The 22,107-nt window shown below is 42.6% G+C and overlaps 1 protein-coding gene and 3 non-coding genes across 5 annotated transcripts; all 4 read left to right on the top strand.

Moving 5' to 3' along the window:
* The first annotated feature begins 2,820 nt into the window (after nucleotides 1-2,820).
* Nucleotides 2,821-15,091, top strand: rpsa (ribosomal protein SA). Of its 2 annotated transcripts, none has more exons than XM_060849377.1 (7): nucleotides 2,821-2,909; nucleotides 5,811-5,979; nucleotides 9,541-9,659; nucleotides 10,145-10,390; nucleotides 12,280-12,408; nucleotides 12,854-13,097; nucleotides 14,918-15,091. In XM_060849377.1, exons 2-7 carry the CDS (start codon nucleotides 5,847-5,849, stop codon nucleotides 15,010-15,012), a joined length of 966 nt encoding a protein of 321 aa, XP_060705360.1. In that variant the 5' UTR covers nucleotides 2,821-2,909; nucleotides 5,811-5,846; the 3' UTR covers nucleotides 15,013-15,091. The 2 variants fall into 2 exon arrangements, with proteins under 2 accessions (XP_060705360.1, XP_060705361.1); XM_060849378.1 differs by lacking the exon at nucleotides 2,821-2,909 and adding an exon at nucleotides 4,282-4,299.
* LOC132831959 (small nucleolar RNA SNORA62/SNORA6 family) lies at nucleotides 8,288-8,442 on the top strand. Its single transcript, XR_009646887.1, has one exon. It is a non-coding gene; the product is annotated as a small nucleolar RNA SNORA62/SNORA6 family (small nucleolar RNA).
* Nucleotides 9,707-9,854, top strand: LOC132831960 (small nucleolar RNA SNORA62/SNORA6 family). The gene has a single exon (XR_009646888.1). It is a non-coding gene; the product is annotated as a small nucleolar RNA SNORA62/SNORA6 family (small nucleolar RNA).
* Nucleotides 11,289-11,440, top strand: LOC132831961 (small nucleolar RNA SNORA62/SNORA6 family). The gene has a single exon (XR_009646889.1). It is a non-coding gene; the product is annotated as a small nucleolar RNA SNORA62/SNORA6 family (small nucleolar RNA).
* Nucleotides 15,092-22,107: the final 7,016 nt, after the last annotated feature.

Here is a 22,107-nt window from a genome sequence, read left to right as displayed (position 1 = left end):
ATCAAGAACAATTTTGAAGGCAGTCTCTTAGGGTCAAGTTGTTTTCATTTTGGTTTGATGGATATTGAAATGGGTTAGATAATTGAATGTGATTCATTCCCTGACAGAACTAGGCTTTGTTGGTCTAATGGTCAAGAGGTTCCAAGGTGACTGGACCATTAACATGGTCTGTTCATGACCATACACAAGTAAAGAATATTAAAATGACACAGACAAGTTTATGGCATGGAGGATAAGTGACAGATGAAATCTAATACACAAAAGAGTGAAATGATTCATTTCGGTCGAAGAATGTAGAGTCAATAAATGGTGTGCAAGAGTAGTGAGATCTGGGTGTATATGTGCATAAATTATTAGATTTATCAGAACATGTTGAGAGCAGTTAATAAAGTATATGGTATTTTGAGCTTTATCAACAGATTTAGAGAATACAAATAAAAGTTAAACCTGAAATAAAGCACTGATTGACCCTCAACGAGAGTAGAGTCATAGAGATGGACAGCACGGAAACAGACCCTTCGGTCCAACCCATCCATGCCAAACAGATATCCCAACCCAATCTAGTCCCACCTGCCAGCATCCGGCCCATATCCCTCCAAACCCTTCCTATTCATATATCCATCCAAATGCCTCTTAAATGCTGTAATTGTACCAGCCTCCACCACTTCCTCTGGCAGCTCATTCCATATACGCACCACTCTCTGAGTGAAAACATTGCCCCTCAGGTCTCTTTATATCTTTCCCCTCTCACCCTAAACCTATGCCCTCTAGTTCTGGAGTCCCCAACCTCAGGGAAAATACTTTGCATATTTACCCTATCCATGCCCCTCATAATTTTGTAAACCTCTATAAGATCACCCCTCAGCCTCCAATGCTCCAGGGAAAACAGCCCCAGCCTGTTCAGCCTCTCCCTCTAGCTCAAATCCTTCAACCCTGGCAACATCCTTGTAAATCTTTTCTGAATCCATTCAAGTTTCACAGCATCTTTCCGATAGGAAGGAGACCAGAAATGCACACAATGTTCCAACAGTGGCCTAACCAATGTCCTGTACAGCCACAACATGACATCCCAACTCCTGTACTCAGTACTCTGACCAATAAAGGAAAGCATACCAAACGCCTTCTTCACTATCCTATCTACCTGCGACTCCACTTTCAAGGAGCTATGAACCTGCACTCCAAGTGTTTTGTTCAGCAACACTCCCTAGGACCTTACCATTAGGTGTATAAGTCCTGCTAAGATTTGCTTTCCCAAAATGCATCACCTTGCATTTATCTGAATTAAACTCCATCTGCCATTTCTCAGCCCATTGGCCCATCTGGTCAAGATCCTGTTGTAATCTGAGGTAACCCTCTTCACTGTCCACTACACCTCCAATTTTGATGTCATCTGCAAACTTATTAACTGTACCTCTTATGCTCGTAACAGAGGGACATAGATAAGCTGCAGAGCTGGCAAATGGAATTTAATGCAAAAAAGTGTGGGGTGAATCACTTTGGAAGGACCAACAGGAATAGAGTACTGGGCTAATGGTAAGATTCTTAGTAGTGTAGATGAACAGAGAGATCTCGATGCCCATGTACATCGATCCCTGAAAGTTGCCTCCCAGGTTGATAGGATTGTTAAGAAGGCATACAGTGTGTTAGTTTTTATTAGTAGAGGGATTGAATTTTGGAGCCATGAGGTTATGCTGCAGCTCTGATGCATCCACACTTGGAGTATTGCGTACAGTCTGGTCACTGCATTATAAGAAGGATGTGGAAGCTTTGGAAAGGGTTGAGAGGAGATTTACTAGGATGTTGCCTGGTATGGAGGGAAGGTCATATGTGGAAAAGCTGAGGGACTTTAGGCTGTTTTTGTTAGTAAGAAAGAAGGTTGAGAGGTAACTTAATTGAGATATACAAGATATAACAGGGTTAGATAGGGTGGACAGCGAGAGCCTTTTTCCTCAGCCGGTGATAGCTAGCACGAGGGTACATAGTTTTAAATTAAGGGGTGATAGATATAGGACAGATGTCAGAAGTAGTTTCTTTACTCAGACAGTAGTCGGGGCATAGAATGGCCTCCTGCAACAGTAGTAGACTCACCAAATTTAAAGGCATTTAAGTGGTCATTGGATAGACACATGGATGAGAATGGAGTAGTGTAGGTTAGATGGGCTTCAGATTGGTTTCACACGTCAGTGCCACTTTGAGGGCGGAAGGGCCTGTGCTGTGCTGTAATGAACTATGATGTGATGGCATTACAGAGGTTTCTGAAAATATTCATTTGAACTGTTCCAGGATGGAGAACTTTAGTAATGTAGAAAAACTGAAGTTGGGTTGTTTTCCTTGGAGGATAAAAAAGTTAGAGAAGATTTGATGTAATTATTCAACATCGTGAGAAATATGGCCAGGTTAAAAGAAAAACTAGAAGAAGCGTTGAAAAGCCAGAGGACACAGACTTAAGGTAATATATCAAGAGAAGAAATGGCAACATGAGGAGAAGTGGCGAGTGGATAGGATCTGGCAACATGGTGTAGGCACAGACCCTGGAAAGGAAACTGGGCAATAATCTGAACAATGTACAAGATTAAAGCGCATAGAGGGGCCAACACAGACTGGACGGCCCGAACAGCCTTGTCCACTGCCACAGTCCCCTTCCCCCCCCAAACAGAGGATCCAGGTTATTGTGAATATAAACCCCGAGCCTCTCTCTGCCTACTCCCCACCATCCCCACGACTACCCTCAGCCCGTCTGTCTGGGACCGAGTCGGTCGCCGCAGCAACCACCCGGATATGAATGTCTGAGCAGCTTCGAGCTGATTGGCAGAGGGTCACGGGCGCGCGGCGCGAGGTCACCTATAAAAGGCGTCATTTCCGACGCTGGGCCTCTTTTGCTGCCGAGCTTCCATACGGCGTTGTGCCGAGTGAGTGAGGGAAAAGACAGGGAGGTGGGCCGGGGGCGAGTACACACCCGCTGTATATACATTCACACACGCACATACTGTGCTCCTCGATAAAATAATCACTGCGCCTTAATCAAGCGTTAGAAAGGCGCGGGTGAATATTGAAATGCTTCAGTGGGGCAATGTGGGTGGGCTTTAGGCCTCAGGCTTTGAGCGCTTGGCACCCAGGCGGCAGTTCATGGTCTGACTCGTGTCTACACTGGAGGCTGAGTGCGGGTCAAGGAGGAAATCCGAGCAGAGCTTTACCCTGAGGCCGCAGTCATGTTTCAGGGAGGGGACCATAAGATAAAGGGTCAGCACGTGGTCCTGGGGTCAATCCCCACAGTCCTGTGTTAGTCAGCCGCCCGTTTACAATTTGGCATTCCTTGTTAATTCCCAACTGCACTTGACCATGTGGGGCTGGGGCAATTCCAGCATTTTGACCCAATGATTTTTACAGGTGGTGATTATATTTCATAGTAAGGTTGATGTGTGACTTGCAGGGAAATTTGCAAATGGTGGTGGTCGGAGCTTAACGTTTGCCAAAAGAAACTGTGGCTAAATGTGCCTCTTGTATATTGTGCATATTGCACTCTTGGTAATTGCAAAATTTATTTCCTTGCTCAGTTATCACTGTTGGTGTCAACTGTAACCTCAATCAGCACACTTGGCAAGTACATGCTAGTTTGAAGGAAATGAGTGGGTCTCAGAACATTTTTAAATCTTGAAATAAATCCCAATTGAGTTCACACAAAAGTAACCAGCTAAAATAAATTGGTAGAGGAGTTAAATGATGGGCGAAAGTGAGGACTGGAGATGCTGGAGATTAGAGGTGTGTGGTGCTGGCAAAGCACAGCAGGTCAGGCAGCATCAGAGGAGCAGGAAAATCAATGTTTGGGCAAAAGCCCTTAAATCAGGAATGATAGGTTAACTGAGATGATGACAAACGTTTCAGGGGATATTGCAGAATGCAACATGTGGAGTACCTTCATTATGGAGAGGAAGGAAAATTCCAAGGAATGTACCCAGTGCCTGTGGTTAACTAGAAATATTTAAGATTGTATTAAGCTTAAAGAAGAAGCAGTGTGCAAAAATGTGTTAAATCAGAAGTTGGACAAAATATAAAAGCAAAGAATGGACAAAAAATCAATAAAGATGGAAAAATTGAGAAAACTAGTTAGAAATGTGAAACTTGGTAGTGTTTGTATAATTTTTTTAAAAAAAAGTTGATTCTAAATGTTTGGAAGGTTAGTAATGAAAAATGAGGTAATAGTTGAATTAACAGATATTTTGCATCAATCTCTACAGAGGATGCAAGAAACATCCCAGAAGCAGCAATAAATCTGGAACTGGAAGGGAGAAAGGAACTCTGGTAAATCACAATCAGCAGAGAAGTAGTGCTGAGTAAATTTTGGCTTTAATAGGCTAACAAATGTGTGTGCTTCATATTTGCATCTTAAGAAATGACTAGTGCACTACTTAATATATTGGCTTTAATTTTCCAAAACTCAAATTGAGGGAGATCTCAAGATTGAAAGGTGGCAAATGTAACTCCTACAAATGTGGAAGCTGTCGTCCAGTTAACAACATTTGTCTTGGGGAAATTGAGAAACATTTTAAAGGAAAGTTTAGACATGCAAGAAAATAAGGTAGGGTCAACGTTACTTGATTGATGAAACAGAACTCTAGTTTGAACAATCTTTTGAAGTTTAGATTACTTACAGATTACTTACAAGTTTGTGGAGGTGGTAGTATGTGCTGTGGTATTGAAGTGCCATGTTGGAGGTTCTTGCAGAAAGTAAAAGCTCGTGACGTATGGGGCAGCAAATTGACATGGGTAGAAAATTGACTGGTTAACAGGAAGCAGAGTAGGCAAAGAATGTTTTTTTCTAGTTGGCAAGATGTGATGAATGATGTGTGGTGTCATTGCTGAGACTTGGCTGAAGGTACATAAGGTGTGCTGATGATATAAAGGAGGGCAGGAGTTTAAGTTGGAAGGAGACACAAAAAAAGATAATAGGTAGTTCCAGTAAGTGGCAAAGATCTGCCAAATGGAGTATAATATAAGGAAATGTGAAATTATTCATTTTAATAGGAAGAATACAGCATTACATTTGATAGTTGGGTGGGGTCACAGAACTCTGAACTTGAGGAGCTCAGTGATTTAGTGCATGAATCACCAAAGTTATAATACAGGTACAGCCAGTAATCAGAAAGGTTAAAGTTTTTATTTTGTAAGGAAATTGAATACAAAAGTAGGGAGGTTATTTCTCCATTTATACAGAATATTAGTGAGAATATGTCTAGAGTATTATATGCTGTATTGGTCACCTTAAGGAAGGATAAAAATGCATTTGTAAGCAGACTAATACCTGCAATGTGAGAGTTGTCATTGGGTAAAGTTGAACAGGTTAGTCTTTTATCTGCTGAAGTTTAGAAGAACTTGATTAAAGTTGAAGAATGAGGGACAACCTGATGGACAAAACACAGATAATTGGAGAGGCAAGGTTTTCCTTGGTGGTAAATGCCTAGAATACAACGTAATGGTTATAGAAGAGCCTAATAGTGCTGGCAACCTGAAATGAAAACTGAAGATGCTGAATATTCCCAGCAGGTTTGGCAGTGTCTGTAGAATATGATAACGCCAACAGTGACTTTCATAAAGTTTTTCAGCGTAAAAGGAGGCCCTTTGGCCCATCACATCTGTAACAACCAACAAGAAGCAACCAACACTAATCCCATTTATCTGCCCTTGGTTCATAGCCTACTGTGCCCTTGCACTATAAGTGTTCATCTAGATGCCTCTAGGAACTATCCAGTGGGAAGTGATGAAGTTGTAACTACATATTTCTATCTGTTTAACATGTCTGACTCTTCCTTTAGGTTACCCATCGTTGCTTTTAACGGGAAACATTCACAATGTCCGGAGGTCTCGATGCGTTGCAGATGAAGGAAGAGGATGTCCTTAAATTCCTCGCTGCTTCTACCCACTTGGGCAGCACCAACTTGGACTTCCAGATGGAGCAGTATGTCTACAAGAGGAAGAGTGATGGTAGGCATACGGTATCTGGGTCAAAGGGGGAATATGGTGTGCAGTATTATTGCCCAGTGCAATACTGATGGTACCAGAAAATACCAGGTATCAAAATAGGCTAATCGGGTCTCTAGTCTGTTGTGGAATTTGATAAGACCATGAATTGTGGCTTAATTCTTCTAATCTTTCTTTACCTTTTCAATCAGGAATCTAATTCCGTCATAAAAATGATCCTACTCCCACTCTTCTCCAGAGGATTCTTCAGACCCATCACACTATGAAAAAGAAATTCCCCATATTCTCCTTAAATGGGAGACCCTTATTTTTAAAATTTGTCCCCTTATTCTAATCTCTACCAGAAGAGGAACCATTCTGTCAGTATCCACACTCAGGATGTTCTGCAAGTTCACATCTCTTGTAGACTGTAATGGACACAGATCTGAACTGCGCAGTCTGTCTTTGTAAGGTAACCCCTTTGTACTAGGAATCATTTGAGTGAACTCTTTAAGTAAGGTCATTAACTGTGCGCAGTGTTCCAGATGTGGTTGCACTTCATGACAAAATGTTCCTATTTTTATACTATATTCTCCAATTGCACACAGTCCCTGTTGGATGCATTTCCTGTAGTAAGGAAATTGTCAAACTTCCCATTGTGGTTTCTTTAATATTTGGGCTGCTTTGGAGAAAGGAGCTCGCCTCTTTGCACATCTGCACCACTTCAGAAATGTGCAGCTTTGCTGATGTCAGTATACCTTCACAACAAGTCACTAATATCCCATTGCCCTTCGTACTCCTTGAAATCTACTCTTCCGCCATGTTTGCAATTACTTTTCTTTTTTGTTTTTCATACATTAAAGAAGCTTTATACATATATGGTCCGTTTCTGTTTCTGTCACCAGGTTTCATTTGCCAGTTATGCTGAAGCTTTCACAGCCATCAGGCTGTGGAACTAATACTGAGTCAGGACTGGATTTGAACTCTATGGGCAATTTAGTATGACCAGTTCACCTAACCTGTATACCTTTGGATTGTGGGAGGAAACTGGAGCACCCGGAGGAAACCCACGCAGACACAGGGAGAATGTGCAAACTCCACACACAGTTGCCTGAGGCTGGAGCTTAATACACTGTTGGAATATTGCATGTAATTCTGGTCTCCTTCCTATTGGAAAGGTGTTGTGAAACTTGAAAGGGTTCAGAAAAGATTTACAGGGATGATTAGGTTAGATTAGATTAGATTACTTACAGGATGGAAACAGGCCCTTCGGCCCAACAAGTCCACACCGACCCACCGAAGCGCAACCCACCCATACCCCTACATTTACCCCTTACCTAACACTACGGGCAATTTAGCATGGCCAATTCACCTGACCCGCACATCTTTGGACTGTGGGAGGAAACCGGAGCACCCGGAGGAAACCCACGCAGACACGGGGAGAACGTGCAAACTCCACAGTTGGGAATTGAACCCGGATCTCAGGCGCTGTGAGACAGCAGTGCTAACCACCGTGCCGCCTATGATGCCAGGGTTGGAGGATCTGAGCTACAGGGGGTGGCTGAACAGGCTGGGGCTGCTTTCCCTGGAGCGTCAGAGGCTGAGGAGTGACCTTATAGAGGTTTACAAAATTGAGGGGCATGGATAGGATAAATAGACAAGGTCTTTTCCTTGGGGTCGGGGAGTCCATAGGTTTAGGGTGAGAGGGGAAAGATGAAAGAGACCTAAGGGGCAACTTTTTCACGCAGAGGATGGTACGTGTGTGGAATGAGCTGCCAGAGGATGTGGTGGAGGCTGGTACAATTACAACAAAGGCATTTGGATGGGTATATGAATAGGAAGGGTTTGGAGGGATATGGGCCGGGTGCTGGCAGGTGGGACTAGATTGGGTTGGGATATCTGGTTGGCATGGACAGGTTGGACTGAAGGGTCTGTTTCCATGCTGTCTGTAATACCAGCCTCTGGGTGACTAGCTCACTGTGCTGTCATACCTCTTTTAGTGTGTATAGTCATTATATTTCAAGTGAAAATACTAACTGAGATTGCTGTGTGCTTTAGCACCTCATGGGTAGAGTAATTTATCTGCAGGGACTGTCCTAGCTTAAGGCACTATAATTTCAGCACACTGCATTTTGGAGCACCATTCAATGAGAGAGGCAGCTGTTGTATTTACCTCTGACTGTATTCTGTGTTATGCCAACGCTATGTCTCTGCTCAGTTGGTATTCTTCAGCAACAGGAGGCAATGCTGTGAAGGTGTAGAGTTGGGATATTGGAGGAAATCTTGGTACCTCCAGCTTCCAAATGATGTAGTGTGATTTTTTTTGATGTATTTTGCACATTCTTAAAACCCTGAGCTGAGGTCAGTTGCTGGCCAGTGAACTCTGGGTGTCGGAGATGTGCTACACTAAGTTGGCAGGTATTTCGCTAACACCACTAGAGTCTCTAACTTGATGAGTGGGGTTTGATAGTAGTTCCTGCTACATAAGATATGAAGCATGTAATCCTTGCACTGTGGAGTTCTGTGTTATAACCTGGGGATAGTTATGTGGGTGCATTTGGGCTAGAAAAGGGCAAACTGTTAATGATCTATTCGTTAGTTGATTTGAGGCATTCAGCAGTGGTCCACTGATACACTGAAAACTTTGTTCTTTCCTAGAGATACACTGTCCTGTGAAATAGCATCTGTAAGGATAATTGGGTTGGTTTACAGATCCTGTACTCTGCCAGAAGTGAGCCATTTTTTTCCCTCAGGTCGATCCTCCTGAGCTCCTTTACCTCAAGCCTATTGTTAACTGGATAGCAAAGAAGAATTTTCAGTGATGCAATGCTCAGCATAATCCTCATGGATATCTGATGTAAAGAAGGGGTAAAAGGTTAAGGATAGGTGGGAATGTGGATTAAACCTATCAGCCTTGAACTCACTCAATGGTGGGGCAGGCTCAAGGGGCCAAGCGGCCTACTCCTAATTTGTGACTAATCACTTCTGGAATGTAATTCTGCACTCCTCTAAGGTAGACTGAAAGCAACATGAAATTCCTTCGTGAACCTCTGCACCTCTTTCCACAACATCTCTGTTCAGTTGCTTACCTTAACTCCGTGTGTAGCTCAGTGTCATTCTGCTTGATAAGGTTCGTTGAAGTGCTTTTGGGCCTTTTACTATTTTATAAATGCATTTCTCCACGCAGGATTGTGTGGAAAGCAAGGCCAAGATTGAAATGTTTTTTCCATCAAAATTGGAATCAAGGGTTTTGTGGAAAAGACAGGAAAATAGAGCTTGGGATTATCGATCATCATTATCCCTTTGAATGGCCTATTTCTGATCCTGATAATGGCAAATCGGTTCAGTTGCCTAATCTTTTCATAGATCCTTGTTGCACATGAATCATCTCATTCTGCCTTTATTGGGTTGCTTTGAAAACTGTCCAGCAAATTTCATTCATTCTGTTCCCTGTTGACTTGCAAATCCAATCCTTGGAGTAGTTATCCATTTCCAATTTGACGTTATGAGGGGCATAATTAGTGTTGTTTTTAGGGAAGGCAGGCAGAGCCTAGGATTAACTGATTTTTGCCTCTTGATGAACAGGTATCTATATTATCAATCTGAGGAAAACATGGGAGAAACTGCTGCTTGCTGCTCGTGCCATTGTCTCTATTGAGAATCCAGCTGATGTTTGTGTCATCTCTTCTAGACCATTTGGACAGGTGGGTACAATCAGTTTTTACTGAGCGACTGGTGCCCATCTTGTAAAACTGCACATTATTAAAACTGGGAGCTGGGGCCAGTGAGCTCTCAAGTGTCGGAAATGTGCTACAGTAAATCTGGCAGGTTTTTCGCTAACACCACAAGGGTCTAGGTGACTCGATGAGTGGGGTTTGATAGTAGTCCTTGTCACAATTTAGCTTGAACATTGGTATTACAGCGGAGTGCTGCTTAACTTTCAGATAACTATAAATTTTTGAAAGCTGAGAATGGCGACCTGTTGGAGATTAATAGTGAAGGGGACTATGAAAGAGTTGTCACGATTAACATCTCTGCAAAGGTTTGTTAAATCCCAGTTGGGAGCTACTCTCATATATTGTCTGTTTTGTAAGATGTTCAAATATTGCAGAACTTGAAGGAGGGCTTCGCTGGGTAACTGAATGGTTCTTTCCGAGTTTGTTTAAGGTGACTACCTCTTGCTCCTCAGCGTGCTGTTCTCAAGTTTGCTGCTGCCACTGGTGCCACCCCAATTGCTGGAAGGTTTACCCCAGGTACATTCACCAATCAGATCCAGGCTGCCTTCAGGGAACCCCGTCTGCTGGTAGTGACAGACCCTCGACAGGATCACCAGCCATTAACTGAAGCATCATATGTCAACATCCCCACCATTGCTATGTGCAACACCGACTCACCCCTACGTTATGTGGATATTGCAGTTCCATGCAACAACAAGGTACTGCTGTTTATTAATGTGAATTCATCCAGTGTAGCTTAATGTAATTTTAACTTCATTGTGAAGGTTGAGTTTCCATTTCTCTTGACAACGAAAGGCTCAGATCCTGTGTTAATAAGATATTTCTTGATCTTAAGCCTTTGCTCTGATATGTGTATTAGAGAAGTTTTCTGTCTTCATCCAGTTGATCAGAACAATGGATGAACTAGCCTGGATGGAGTGCACTCACGGTACGTAGGCAGACACTGGAGGTGGAGGAGGAGAGACACATGCACACTGTCCTGAAGTCATGGTTTGGAGGTGCTGGTGTTGATCTGGCATGTATGCAATTAAAAATCTCTCAACGCCAGGTTATAGTCCCAACAGTTTATTTGGAAGCACTAGCTTTCAGAGCGCTGCTGAAGGTGATGAAGGATCAGTGCTCCGAAAGCTAGTGCTTCCAAATAAACCTGTTGGACTATAACCTGGTCTTGTGAATTTTAACTATGTCCAGAAGCACCTAGTCCCGAATTGAATTGGAATGAGATGGGACGGAAGAAATGAGTAAAGCTATGCTGAAGGGACGTTGGAAGAGCTTGGCGGTGTGGCCACTGGAATGTTTAATTTCAGTTGATACCTGGCTTATTGTGCACCCATTTAGTGGGTGGTTGGAGCGTTTTATAATAATTGTGCCATTCTTACAATATCTAATCATTTCTAATTAACATTTTCAGCCTCATCAAGTTTTCAGGGAAATGTATTGTGTCCTACACAACTGAAGGTATTACTTGAGCAGGTGAAAGATATAATGGATGGGAGAAGGCAGTGGATACTGTGTGTCTGGACGTTTTGTTGAGGCATCATGTAAGAAACCATTAAAGGATGTCTACTAAAAGGGATCATAGGAAATCTGATGAGACCTGCACATTGCTAGAACTTGGAGCTGAGGTCACTCAGTGGCCAATGAACTCTGAGAGTAGGAAATGTGCAACATCATTATGCAGGAATCTCCAACACTGCTCGAGTCTCTGGCTCAGTGAGTACAGTTTGGGAGTAATCCCTGCTACATTGGAAATGATATTGGTAATCCTTGCAGATTCGGTCCTAGGCAGTTCAGAGACCCTCTGGCTATTTAGGACTGTTTGGAGCTGCTAGAATAAACAAATAGTAATCTGGAATTTTCATCTCCAGAGACCAGAGGAGATAGGTAATTGAATAGTTTTAGGGCAGAAGTGATCAGATTCTTGATAACAAGGGAGTCAGAGGTTTTCTGGGAAAGACAGGAAAGTGGATTTGAGCCTCAGTCAGATCTGCTATGATTTTATTAAATGGCAGAGTGGACTTGAGGGGTTGAATGGCCTACATATCCAAATTATCTTATGAGCAGGTTCTGTGTTACTTCATGACTGTAAAGTGCTTTGAGGTCATAAGGTTGTGTATGTAGCTCTGTTTTTCCTTAAGGGTTTCTGATATGGCCCTGTATCCAGGTTCATATGAATAACCCTGCCAGACGGTCTCTAGCTGTGGGACATTACTGACACTGCATTGCTTTCTTTAACATTGATGTGTGCTGAGGCAGTTGGTGCCTACCTCCTAGCAAGCAGCACTTGTGCACAGCAAGTGGGTTCTTATACAGAGCAGTGCTGACAGGAGTTGTTCACTTTGTCCCATAGATCAAGAAATAGAGCAACTGGCTGATATGGTTAACATTCTGATCGTACAAAGGAAGAACCTCATAAACATATTCTGCAATATATTGGCCATTGTAACCTTGTGTCTTTTGCAGACAGTTCAGAAGACTTGAAAAAAATTCAAATGTTGTTGTGTAAAGTTTTGATCTTTGACTGCAGATATCAGGGAGGATGGGAGCCAGTGACCAGATTTCTCAACTCTCTTGTCTTCTGTATTAGGGTGCGCACTCCATTGGTCTGATGTGGTGGATGCTTGCCCGGGAAGTTCTGCGTATGCGTGGAACCATTAGCCGTGAACATCCGTGGGAGGTGATGCCTGATCTGTACTTCTACCGGGATCCTGATGAGGTGAGTTTGATAAACTGGCTGATTAACCTTTGTTTGAGAGGTTGTTTCACCACCTCTGGGAAATCTTTGTGTCCCAGTTTCCACTTCCAAATTGAGATCTGCTGCCTTGCTGAGATTCCAGATCAGATTTGTTTCTCTGACCTTTCCAGCATTGATTGTAGAAAATGGTGACACTGCCTGTGAAGATGCCTTCCCTTCTATGTTTTCCATGTGAATTCCTAATGCAGTGCTCTGCTGTCTGGCTATCAGCTAAACACACCCTTGGTACTAAGCTGTCATTGTGGTGTTTAGGGAAAGGTTCGGAATTTTCCTGTCATTTAAAATCTCACATTGACACCTAGCTGCATTTGCATCCTTCTGGACGTGAGTGTCACTTTCACTTGGAATAATGAATGACTTGTTCACTACACCTTTTCTTTCTTTTACAAAATCAATTCTGTTGTAGATTGAGAAGGAGGAGCAAGCTGCTGCTGAGAAGGCTGCTGGTAAGGAGGAGTACCAGGGTGAATGGACTGCTCCTGTCGCAGAGTTCGTTCAGCCTGAGGTTACGGACTGGTCCGAGGGGGTGCAGGTCCCTTCTGTGCCCATCCAGCAATTTGCAGCCGCAACTGGTAAAAATCTGGCTGAGACGCTGGAAGCAGCAAGTACATATGCCAAGCCAGCAACATTCCCTGCTGAAACAGCTTCAAGTGAGTTTAAAGATAACCAGCATCCAGTTAATGAATGATTATGGTCAGAACTAAGTGATAGGGGGTTGAGGGAGGAGACAATCATTTTTTTCAAAAATAACTTCAGTTTTGATATCTATCTTTAAGCTGGTACCAAGGACTATATTTTAATGTTGAGTAATAACTGATTTAGTAAAACATTGATCTCTACCATTCCAGCTTGATAGCTGTGCCTCCTGAATTCAGTAGAATTATTTTCAGAGAAGTGGATCTTTAATATTGTTTTGCACCACAACTGAATAGAATTTGCTGCTAGATTTTGTGGATTGCAAAATCAAATTGGTCTAGCATTTTCACCAGGACAGAATGCAATTGTCAAGAGGCATTTCAGCACAGGATCCTTCACACTCAATTGTCCAGAGTCTAGTAACCTTTTGAAGATCCAATTCAATAAAACTTAATTTGGCTGAATGCAGTATGTGTGCAGAAGATATGGAGCGGGGAGGGGAGATTAGTAACTTTGCAGACAACATGAAGATTGGCTGGGTGGTTGACAGTAAGGGAGGAAGTCTTTGGTTGTGGAGGGGTATAGATGGATTGGTCAGATGCAGGGGTGGTGCACTTTGTTGTTTTCTTTAGAGCTAAGTGAGAAGGGGCCTGAATGAGGGGTGTGGACAGTGTGAATATAATGTAACTATTAACCTTAGTTAAGGAGTGAATAACAAGGGGCACACCTTTTTAAGGTGAAAAGGAAGGGCTTTGAGGAAATGGTTTCTCACCCAAAGTGCACCACCTGAGGTGGGAGATCTTTGAAAAGTATTTGGACGTGTCATAATATCCAAACGCTGGAAGGTGGGACTAGAGTCAGAGTTATACAGCATGGAAATGGACCCTTCAGTCCAACTTGTCCATGCTGATGCGATATCCTAAAGCAATGTCATCCCATTTGCAAGCATTTGGTCTATATCTTTCTAAACCTTTCTTATCCGGTGCCCATTAAGATACCTTTTAAATGTTTTAATTGTACCCACTTTCTCTGGTAGCTTGTTCAGTGTACACTCCACCCTCTGTGAAAAAGTTCTCTTTGGTCCCTTTTAAATCTTCTGTCACTATAAACCTATGCCCTCTAGTTTTGGACTCTGCAAACCTGGGAAAAAGACCGTGCCTCTTTACCCTATCTATGCCCCTCATGATTTATAAACTTCTAAAAGGTCACCCCTCAGCCTCCGACGCTCTGGGGAAAACAGCCCCAGCCTGTTCAACCATTCTCTACAGCTCAAACTTCCAGTCCTGGCAATGCCCTTGTAAATTTTTTTTCTGAACCCTTTCAAGTTTAATAATGGACCACTCCTGCCCAAAATGTTGATTTTCCTGCTCCTCGGATGCTGCCTAATCTGCTGTGCTTTTCCAGCCACACATTCTCAATCCCAATTGAGCTCTGACCAATAATCTGGTGGATATTTAGAGTCTTTGTCAGTGCAGGCTTGATTGGCCAAAAGAGCCTCTTTGAAGTTATATTATTCTATTTGTTAAAAGACTTTGGTTTAGGTTTTGAGTTCTGCAGCTCCTGGTTTGAAGGTATTATTAAAACATCTATAAGGTTTGTTGGGGCGAGGGGAACTGGATGTGTTTACTAAATTCAACTTGGCAATCAAATGGAGACTGGAGTATGGGATGCCTTAATTCTGAATGCTGTTTGTGATAAATCCATGTAAAGGCTGTTTGTATAATGGTTAACTCCTGTAACTGTGTACAGTAGGGACCACTGTTGATCCTCTGTCTTGGTGATTGATGATCTCCTGAGCTCAGGAATTCTCTTATGCTTTTCCTTCTTTTAACAGAGGACTGGAGTGCACAGCCTGCTGCTGAAGACTGGTCAGCTGCTCCGACTGCACAGGCTCCAGAATGGGGTGGTGCTGCTGCTGACTGGTCCTGAGACTTGGGATGGTGCTGACCAGGCAAACAGATCTGTTTTTGATTGAAAAGCAGGAAATAAAAATGATTTGATTTTAAAACCTTCTTGTCTGGTGTAATCTTTGAAAAAGATTTGTCTGCTAAGGTTAAGCTAATTACATTTCTAATTGGGTTTTCTGAGTGTGCAGTGAACTTTTAGTCTGTCTGGATTGCAGCACCAAGGGAACATCTGGAGCATACCACTGAGGTAGCTGTTTCTTTTAGCACTTGCTGACTTCTCTGAAATGGTGGGCACAAAACCAACTGAGTCTGCTGTAAATGGGGGGGGGGGGGGGGGGGGTGTGCTGGCTGAATTGGCATCTCAGCATTGATTGGTACTTGCTCTTGCCCTTTTGAGGCTAGGCCTGTTGAAATCAGGCAGAGTGACAGAGCTCTAGTCAGTGTTGTCAATGGTCAGTTTCTGCCCTGAGTGAGATGTTTTCTTATTAGTCTTAACATTCCTGAGATTTTTTTGAGGATTGCTTGATAAATAAAATGGTAAATTGGGAACATCTGTGTTCTTGTGCAGCCAAATGGGAAGGGGGTATCTTGATTGGCAATAAAAATTTTCTATCTCTAATTGGCCTTGAAAATGGTGAGCTGCCTTTTTGGAAAATACAGTCTGCCTGTTGCAGGTATGCTCATGGTGCTGTTGAGGAATGAGTTCCAAGACTTTGACCCAGTGAAAGAGACACTAGTTAAAAGTTTCAAGTGAGAACTGAGGGACTTAAAGGGGAACTTTCAAATGGTGGTGTTCCCAGGAGTGTGCTGCCCCTGCGGTTCTGTATGGTAAAGGCTGCACGTTTGGAAGGTAGTGTTAAAAGACACATGAAGTGCAGTTTGTAGATGTTAGGAACTGCTGCAAAATATGCATCAGGTGGAAGTGAATGTTGAAAGTTTTGGCTGAGATGCTAATCAAATGCTGCTTTGTCCTGGATGGTGTATAGCTTTTTGAATGTTGTTAGAGCAGCACTCACTTTGCAAGTGGCAATTATTCTATCTCACTCCTGATTTATGCCCTGTGTTTGACAAAAGGCTCTGGGAATCAAGCATCTTGCCATAAAATTGCTAGCCTTTGATGCTACAGTACATGGCTGGTCCATTTCATTTCTACTTCAACTAATTCCTGGGATGTTAGTATTGATGATTCGGCAATGGTAATACTGTAGTACCTCCAGGGGAAATGGTTTTGTTCTTTTGAGTCACTACCTGGGAGTGAATGACTATATGAATGTGTACCACCACTTGAGTTGCTTGAATGTTCCTGGATGTTGCATAGTCATATATATTACTTAATATCTTGGGATTTGCAAACGCTGCTGATGACCAGATGGAAGGTGGTTGAATTCAGGACATTGCCCTGAGGAATTCTTGCTCTGATACCCTGGGATTGAGATAATTTGCATTGATCAACCACAGTCACCTGCCAAACATGACTAACCAGTGGAGCATTTACTCCAGTTCTCATTTGTGGAATGTGGGTGCTTCTGTCTAGATCAATGCTTATTTCTTGAACCCAAGGCTTGCCTGAGCTATTCCATAGGCAGGTAAGAGTCAAATCATATAGCAGTGGGTCTGGAACTGCATGTGGACTGGACCAACCCAGTAAGTACAACTGATATTCTTCCCTAAAGGGTATTAGTGAATCAGATGTTTTTTTTTACAATTAAACATTGGTTGGCATTAGATTGGGTTTTGATTTCAGATTCTTATATTGATTTCAATTTCTGATGTGGTTGGTATTGAACTCCTTGCCAGAACATAGAACAATACAGCACAGAACAGGCCCTTCGGCCCACGATGTTGTGCCGAACATCTATCCTAGATTAAGCACCCATCCATGTACCTATCCAATTGCCGCTTAAAGGTCGCCAATGATTCTGACTCTACCACTCCCACAGGCAGCGCATTCCATGCCCCCACCACTCTCTGGGTAAAGAACCCACCCCTGACATCTCCCCTATACCTTCCACCCTTCACCTTAAATTTACGTCCCCTTGTAACACTCTTGTACCCGGGGAAAAAGTTTCTGACTGTCTATTCCTCTGATCATCTTATAAACCTCTATCAAGCCACCCCTCATCCTTCGCCATTCCAACGAGAAAAGGCCGAGAACTCTCAACCTATCCTCGTACGACCTATTCTCCATTCCAGGCAACATCCTGGTAAATCTTCTCTGCACCCTCTCCAAAGCTTCCACATCTTTCCTAAAGTGAGGCGACCAGAACTGCACACAGTACTCCAAATGTGGCCTAACCAAAGTCCTGTACAGCTGCAACATCACTTCACGACTCTTGAATTCAATCCCTCTGCTAATGAACGCTAATACACCATAGGCCTTCTTAGAAGCTCTATCCACCTGAATGGCAACTTTCAAAGATCTATGTACATAGACCCCAAGATCCCTCTGTTCCTCCACCTGACTAAGAACCCTACCGTTAACCCTGTATTCCGCATTCTTATTTGTTCTTCCAAAATGGACAACCTCACACTTGGCAGGGTTGAACTCCATCTGCCACTCCTCAGCCCAGCTCGGCATCATATCTAAGTCCCTTTGCAGCCGACAACAGCCCTCCTCACTGTCCACAACTCCACCAATCTTCGTATCATCTGCAAATTTACTGACCCACCCTTCGACTCCCTCATCCAAGTCATTAATAAAAATTACAAACAGCAGAGAACCCAGAACTGATCCCTGCGGAACTCCACTTGTAACTGGGCTCCAGGCTGAATATTTACCATCTACCACCACTGTCTGACTTCGACCGGTTAGCCAGTTTTCTATCCAATTGGCCAAATTTCCCTCTATCCCATGCCTCCTGACTTTCCGCATAAGCCTACCATGGGGAACCTTATCAAATGCCTTACTAAAATCCATGTACACTACATCCACTGCTCTACCCTCATCCACATGCTTGGTCACCTCCTCAAAGAATTCAATAAGACTTGTAAGGCAAGACCTACCCTTCACAAATCTGCTGGCTGTCCCTAATCAAGCAGTGTCTTTCCAGATACTCATAAATCCTATCCCTCAGTACCCTTTCCATTACTTTGCCTACCACAGAAGTAAGACTAACTGGCCTGTAATTCCCGGGGTTATCCCTATTCCCTTTTTTGAACAGGGGCACAACATTCGCCACTCTCCAGTCCCCTGGTACCACCCCCGTTGACAGTGAAGACGAAAAGATCATTGCCAACGGTACTGCAATTTCCTCTCTTGCTTCCCACATAATCCTAGGATATATCCCGTCAGGCCTGGGGGACTTGTCTATCCTCAAGTTGTTCAAAATGTCCAACACATCTTCCTTCTTAACAAGTATCTCTTCTAGCTTACCAGTCCGTTTCACACTCTCCTCTTCAACAATATGGTCCCTTTCGTTCATAAATACTGAAGCATATCTAGGTCTCTTGGTTATTGGAACAGTGACCTTTATAAATTTGCCACTACCTACCGCCATTTCACTGTGGCTGCTTCATGCTGCATTTGGCTCCCTCGATGTAAATGGCAGTCATACTCGCCTCACTTCTGTCATTTGCATGCAATGGCAGCATTTCGTTTCAGTACTGTGCAGCCATCTTCATGTTTGGTAGAAATTGTAATATTTTAGGAATAGTCCTTTGATTTGCCATCTGTACTATCTTTTGGTTTAATTAAGACCGTAGAGTACTCGCATTTGTGTATTTCATTTGCTGTGTTGTAGCTAATCCCAAAGTTTGGGTCTGGTTCCCAATGTCAAGGTAGATACTAAAAGCATCTTTTTGAAGATGGGAGGTTATCTCACGGCATTGGTTCATGAACTTGTCATCTGATATCCAAAATTGGTGGCCCATTCATACTCACTAAAGGATTAGTGCAATTTGCCTGTCGATTTGCAACTTTGGTTATGAGGGCCCCTACTTTCAGTATGTCGGATATAAACAATGCTTGCCTAAGGGCAGTTGCAGTTACACGAACAAATTGTCTCGGTGACAAGAGTCTGAAGATCATTAGTCAACACACACGATTTGAATAGCTTTACAGAGCTGAGCTGAACTGAACTATTAATGCTTGCAAACTAACGACAACCCAGAAATGATCCTTTTTGACTCAGCACTGATGGCTCTAATTCTTAAGTTGCAGCTATCAAACAGTCCCTTCTAATACTGTAGAAACAGATTTCTGTGAAACTTGGTGAACAATACAGGTAATTGCAGACCCATTTGCTGACATCGTGACCTGTGATGATGATGCTGCTGCTAACAGACTTCAGTTTCCTGAGCCTTTATGGAGAAACTTCTACAGTGGATGGAGTCACTTCCTCAGTTTTTCAAATTTAAGAATAAAAAAAAAATCGAGGCTTTGTGGTTTTATTGCATGAAATGCCTGGAGACATTCCGGTAGGAAAGTGGTGAGTAAATATTTAATGAGTGTAAGAATACCAGTTACTTTACTTATTACGTAAATATGGTGCAATCTTAGGGCGGATCCACACCTAACTTTTCTGCGTCACTGCTAGTAAATACCAAATACTTCCTTTTTGATTGCATTTCCCAATGTACTGCCAAGTGGCTTTTGCCAAGGCTTCAATTCTTGTTTTTCAGCATTCATCCTTGCTCGGAGATTACAGAACCTTTGTGCTCCCTTCGTTTTTTTTTGCCCAACTGTTCATGTGGACATTTATACAATCCTATAACTTCAGTAATTTTATCCCTTCAAGCCTGCAGTACCATTTGATAAAACTCTGGCTGCTCAGTTTGTTCTGAATTCTAGATTCCCATCTGCCCCTTGATTTCTCTTGCCTGACAAGAATCTGTTTACCTCTAAAAAAAGTTCAGGAACCCCACTTTAACTTTTGATGCAGTATTCCAAAATCTCAAACCACAATAAATTTTCCTTCATTTCCTCTAAATGGGCATCTTAGTGCCCCATCTTCCCCTAATTTTAAGTGTCCTAATTCTGGATTGCCAACAAACCAGGTTATGGTTTATGTCCAAGTTATCAATGCCATTCAGTTTGTGGTTCATAGGCTGTGCTCTGTGTCAGAGAGACCCAAAGGTTTAAACTTAAGGGGAAAGGACTGTTGTGGTCTCTACCTGGTTCAGGTTGGATCTGTTCTGGAAAAGTTGATTTTTAAATAAACCTCAGGCTTTTCTCAACTGAAACATTCAAGTGTTGAGCAAGAGCATCCCCTGCTGGTAGCAAAATTCACTATATCTAGTATTCCCTGTAGAATCCCGAACCTTCTCAGCTTCCAAAATCCCAATCAAATATATATGGTAATCATGCCTTTGAACCATAACAATCTTTCCTTCACCAATTCAATGTGACCTCACTAAGATGCCCATTTCCATCACTGTAACACTTCCTGATTCTAGCTGTTGCAGCTGATGCTCTTGTTCACACCCTCCTTACTTTTAGATTTGAGGATTCATCCCTGATTATACTTTCTGGAAACCTGAGCTGATTCACGCTCTGCTGCTTGTGCCTTAATGCAGATAGGGGAGGCTTCCCTTGCTGTGACCATTCTGTGAACCCATACAAAAACCCATATCACTATCCTGCACTGGCTCCAGGTCAAACCCTGTGGTCTGGCCTCTTCCCTGGCTTTGTAACCTCCTCCATTCCTACAAATCACCAAGACATTTACACATATCTATTTCTGATCTCTTGAGCATCCCTGATTTTGATTTCTCTACCATTCTTTTCTTTAGAGCCTAGGCTCAAGGCTCTGGAATTCTCTCCCTAAATCCTTTTTCTTCTCCAGAAGTGCTCTTACACAACTGAACATTTTTCTCCCCTATCACCAGTAAATCACCTATATTTTGTCCATCTGATCAATTTAGATGCAAAGCCCATTAAGGGCAATCCAGACCACCAAAGTCGAGGTCGGAAAAGGGAGCTTCCACCCTTTAAGATAGTTCTTTAAACCTACCTTATTGATTAAACTGCTGGTTATTGCCATAAATCTCATTCATCTTAATGTTTAATTTTACTTCATAATATTCCTGTGAACTGCCTTTGGATATTTTATTACATTGAAAGGCTGTATGTAAATAGCTTGGTTTTAGCTACAGAATGGAAAGTGATAACTAAATTCATGACTTGTCTTGCTCTTATGTAACCTTTGCTTTACTATATTAGCTTTAGAATTAAACTCTGTTCACCTGCTATGTCATTAAGCCCTTGAACTTCAAAACCTGCTGGAAAAAGTGGCATCCTTAATTTTTTAAATTCGGAGTCTATATTTGAAATAATTTATTTCCACCTCTTTATAATGAATATTCCTTCATAGAACAATCTCAAATCTAGCTACAATGAATACTAAGTGAATCCCCATTTGAACAGCAGGCTGTCATGATTCCCTTCACAAAAAAAGTCCCCTGGGATTCTTCTGCCCTATTCAACTGTCAAACACAGTTGAAATTATTGAACTGCAGATGAAAGACCAGTAAATGGCCTTTTGACTCAATCTTGGCTCCATCAGCTTCGCTATTCCTTGCTGCTCCCTCATAGCTCTAATACAGGCAATCAGGGAATGGTCTTTAACCTTCTGAGGCCTGATTGAATTAAAGGTGAGCAAATGATGTTAGGGTAGAGAGGAAGTCAGAGTAAAAAATGAGGTCTGCAGATGCTGGAGATCACAGCTGCAAATGTGTTGCTGGTCAAAGCACAGCAGGCCAGGCAGCATCTCAGGAATAGAGAATTCGACGTTTCGAGCATAAGCCCTTCATCAGGAAGGGCTTATGCTCGAAACGTCGAATTCTCTATTCCTGAGATGCTGCCTGGCCTAGAGAGGAAGTCAGATCTAGTCCCTTGACTCTACAAGATAAAGAATTTATGGAACTTTGAGGTAGTTTTGTTGTTTTTAAAGGATGAAATAGGGTAGGTAGAAAATATTCCCTCTGGTGCAGAATGAGGGCTAACCTTTAAACACTAAGCATAGCCCCTGAACAATCCTAGTTATAAAGTGCTTTTGTTGACACAAATGGTTGTAGAAATCTGGATCTTACACCACGCTGGTGTTCATCTATCCTGGTGGCTAGTTTCTGCCTGTTTGTCCGATGTAGTGTTTGTTACAGTTCTTGCAAGGTATTTTGT

This window comes from Hemiscyllium ocellatum, chromosome 33, assembly GCF_020745735.1.
Source record: "Hemiscyllium ocellatum isolate sHemOce1 chromosome 33, sHemOce1.pat.X.cur, whole genome shotgun sequence".
In the NCBI taxonomy this organism is placed as follows: Eukaryota; Metazoa; Chordata; class Chondrichthyes; order Orectolobiformes; family Hemiscylliidae; genus Hemiscyllium; species Hemiscyllium ocellatum.
This window is presented reverse-complemented; position numbering and strand designations above follow the sequence as displayed.

What these genes read in the sequence shown, in the direction of transcription:
- rpsa (XM_060849377.1), top strand. Translation starts at nt 5,847, where the DNA reads ATGTCCGGAGGTCTCGATGCGTTGCAGATGAAGGAAGAGGATGTCCTT. An exon ending in CTACAAGAGGAAGAGTGATG is followed by an intron (nt 5,980 to 9,540) that starts GTAGGCATACGG and finishes CTTGATGAACAG; the next exon opens with GTATCTATATTATCAATCTG. An exon ending in TCTACCGGGATCCTGATGAG is followed by an intron (nt 12,409 to 12,853) that starts GTGAGTTTGATA and finishes ATTCTGTTGTAG; the next exon opens with ATTGAGAAGGAGGAGCAAGC.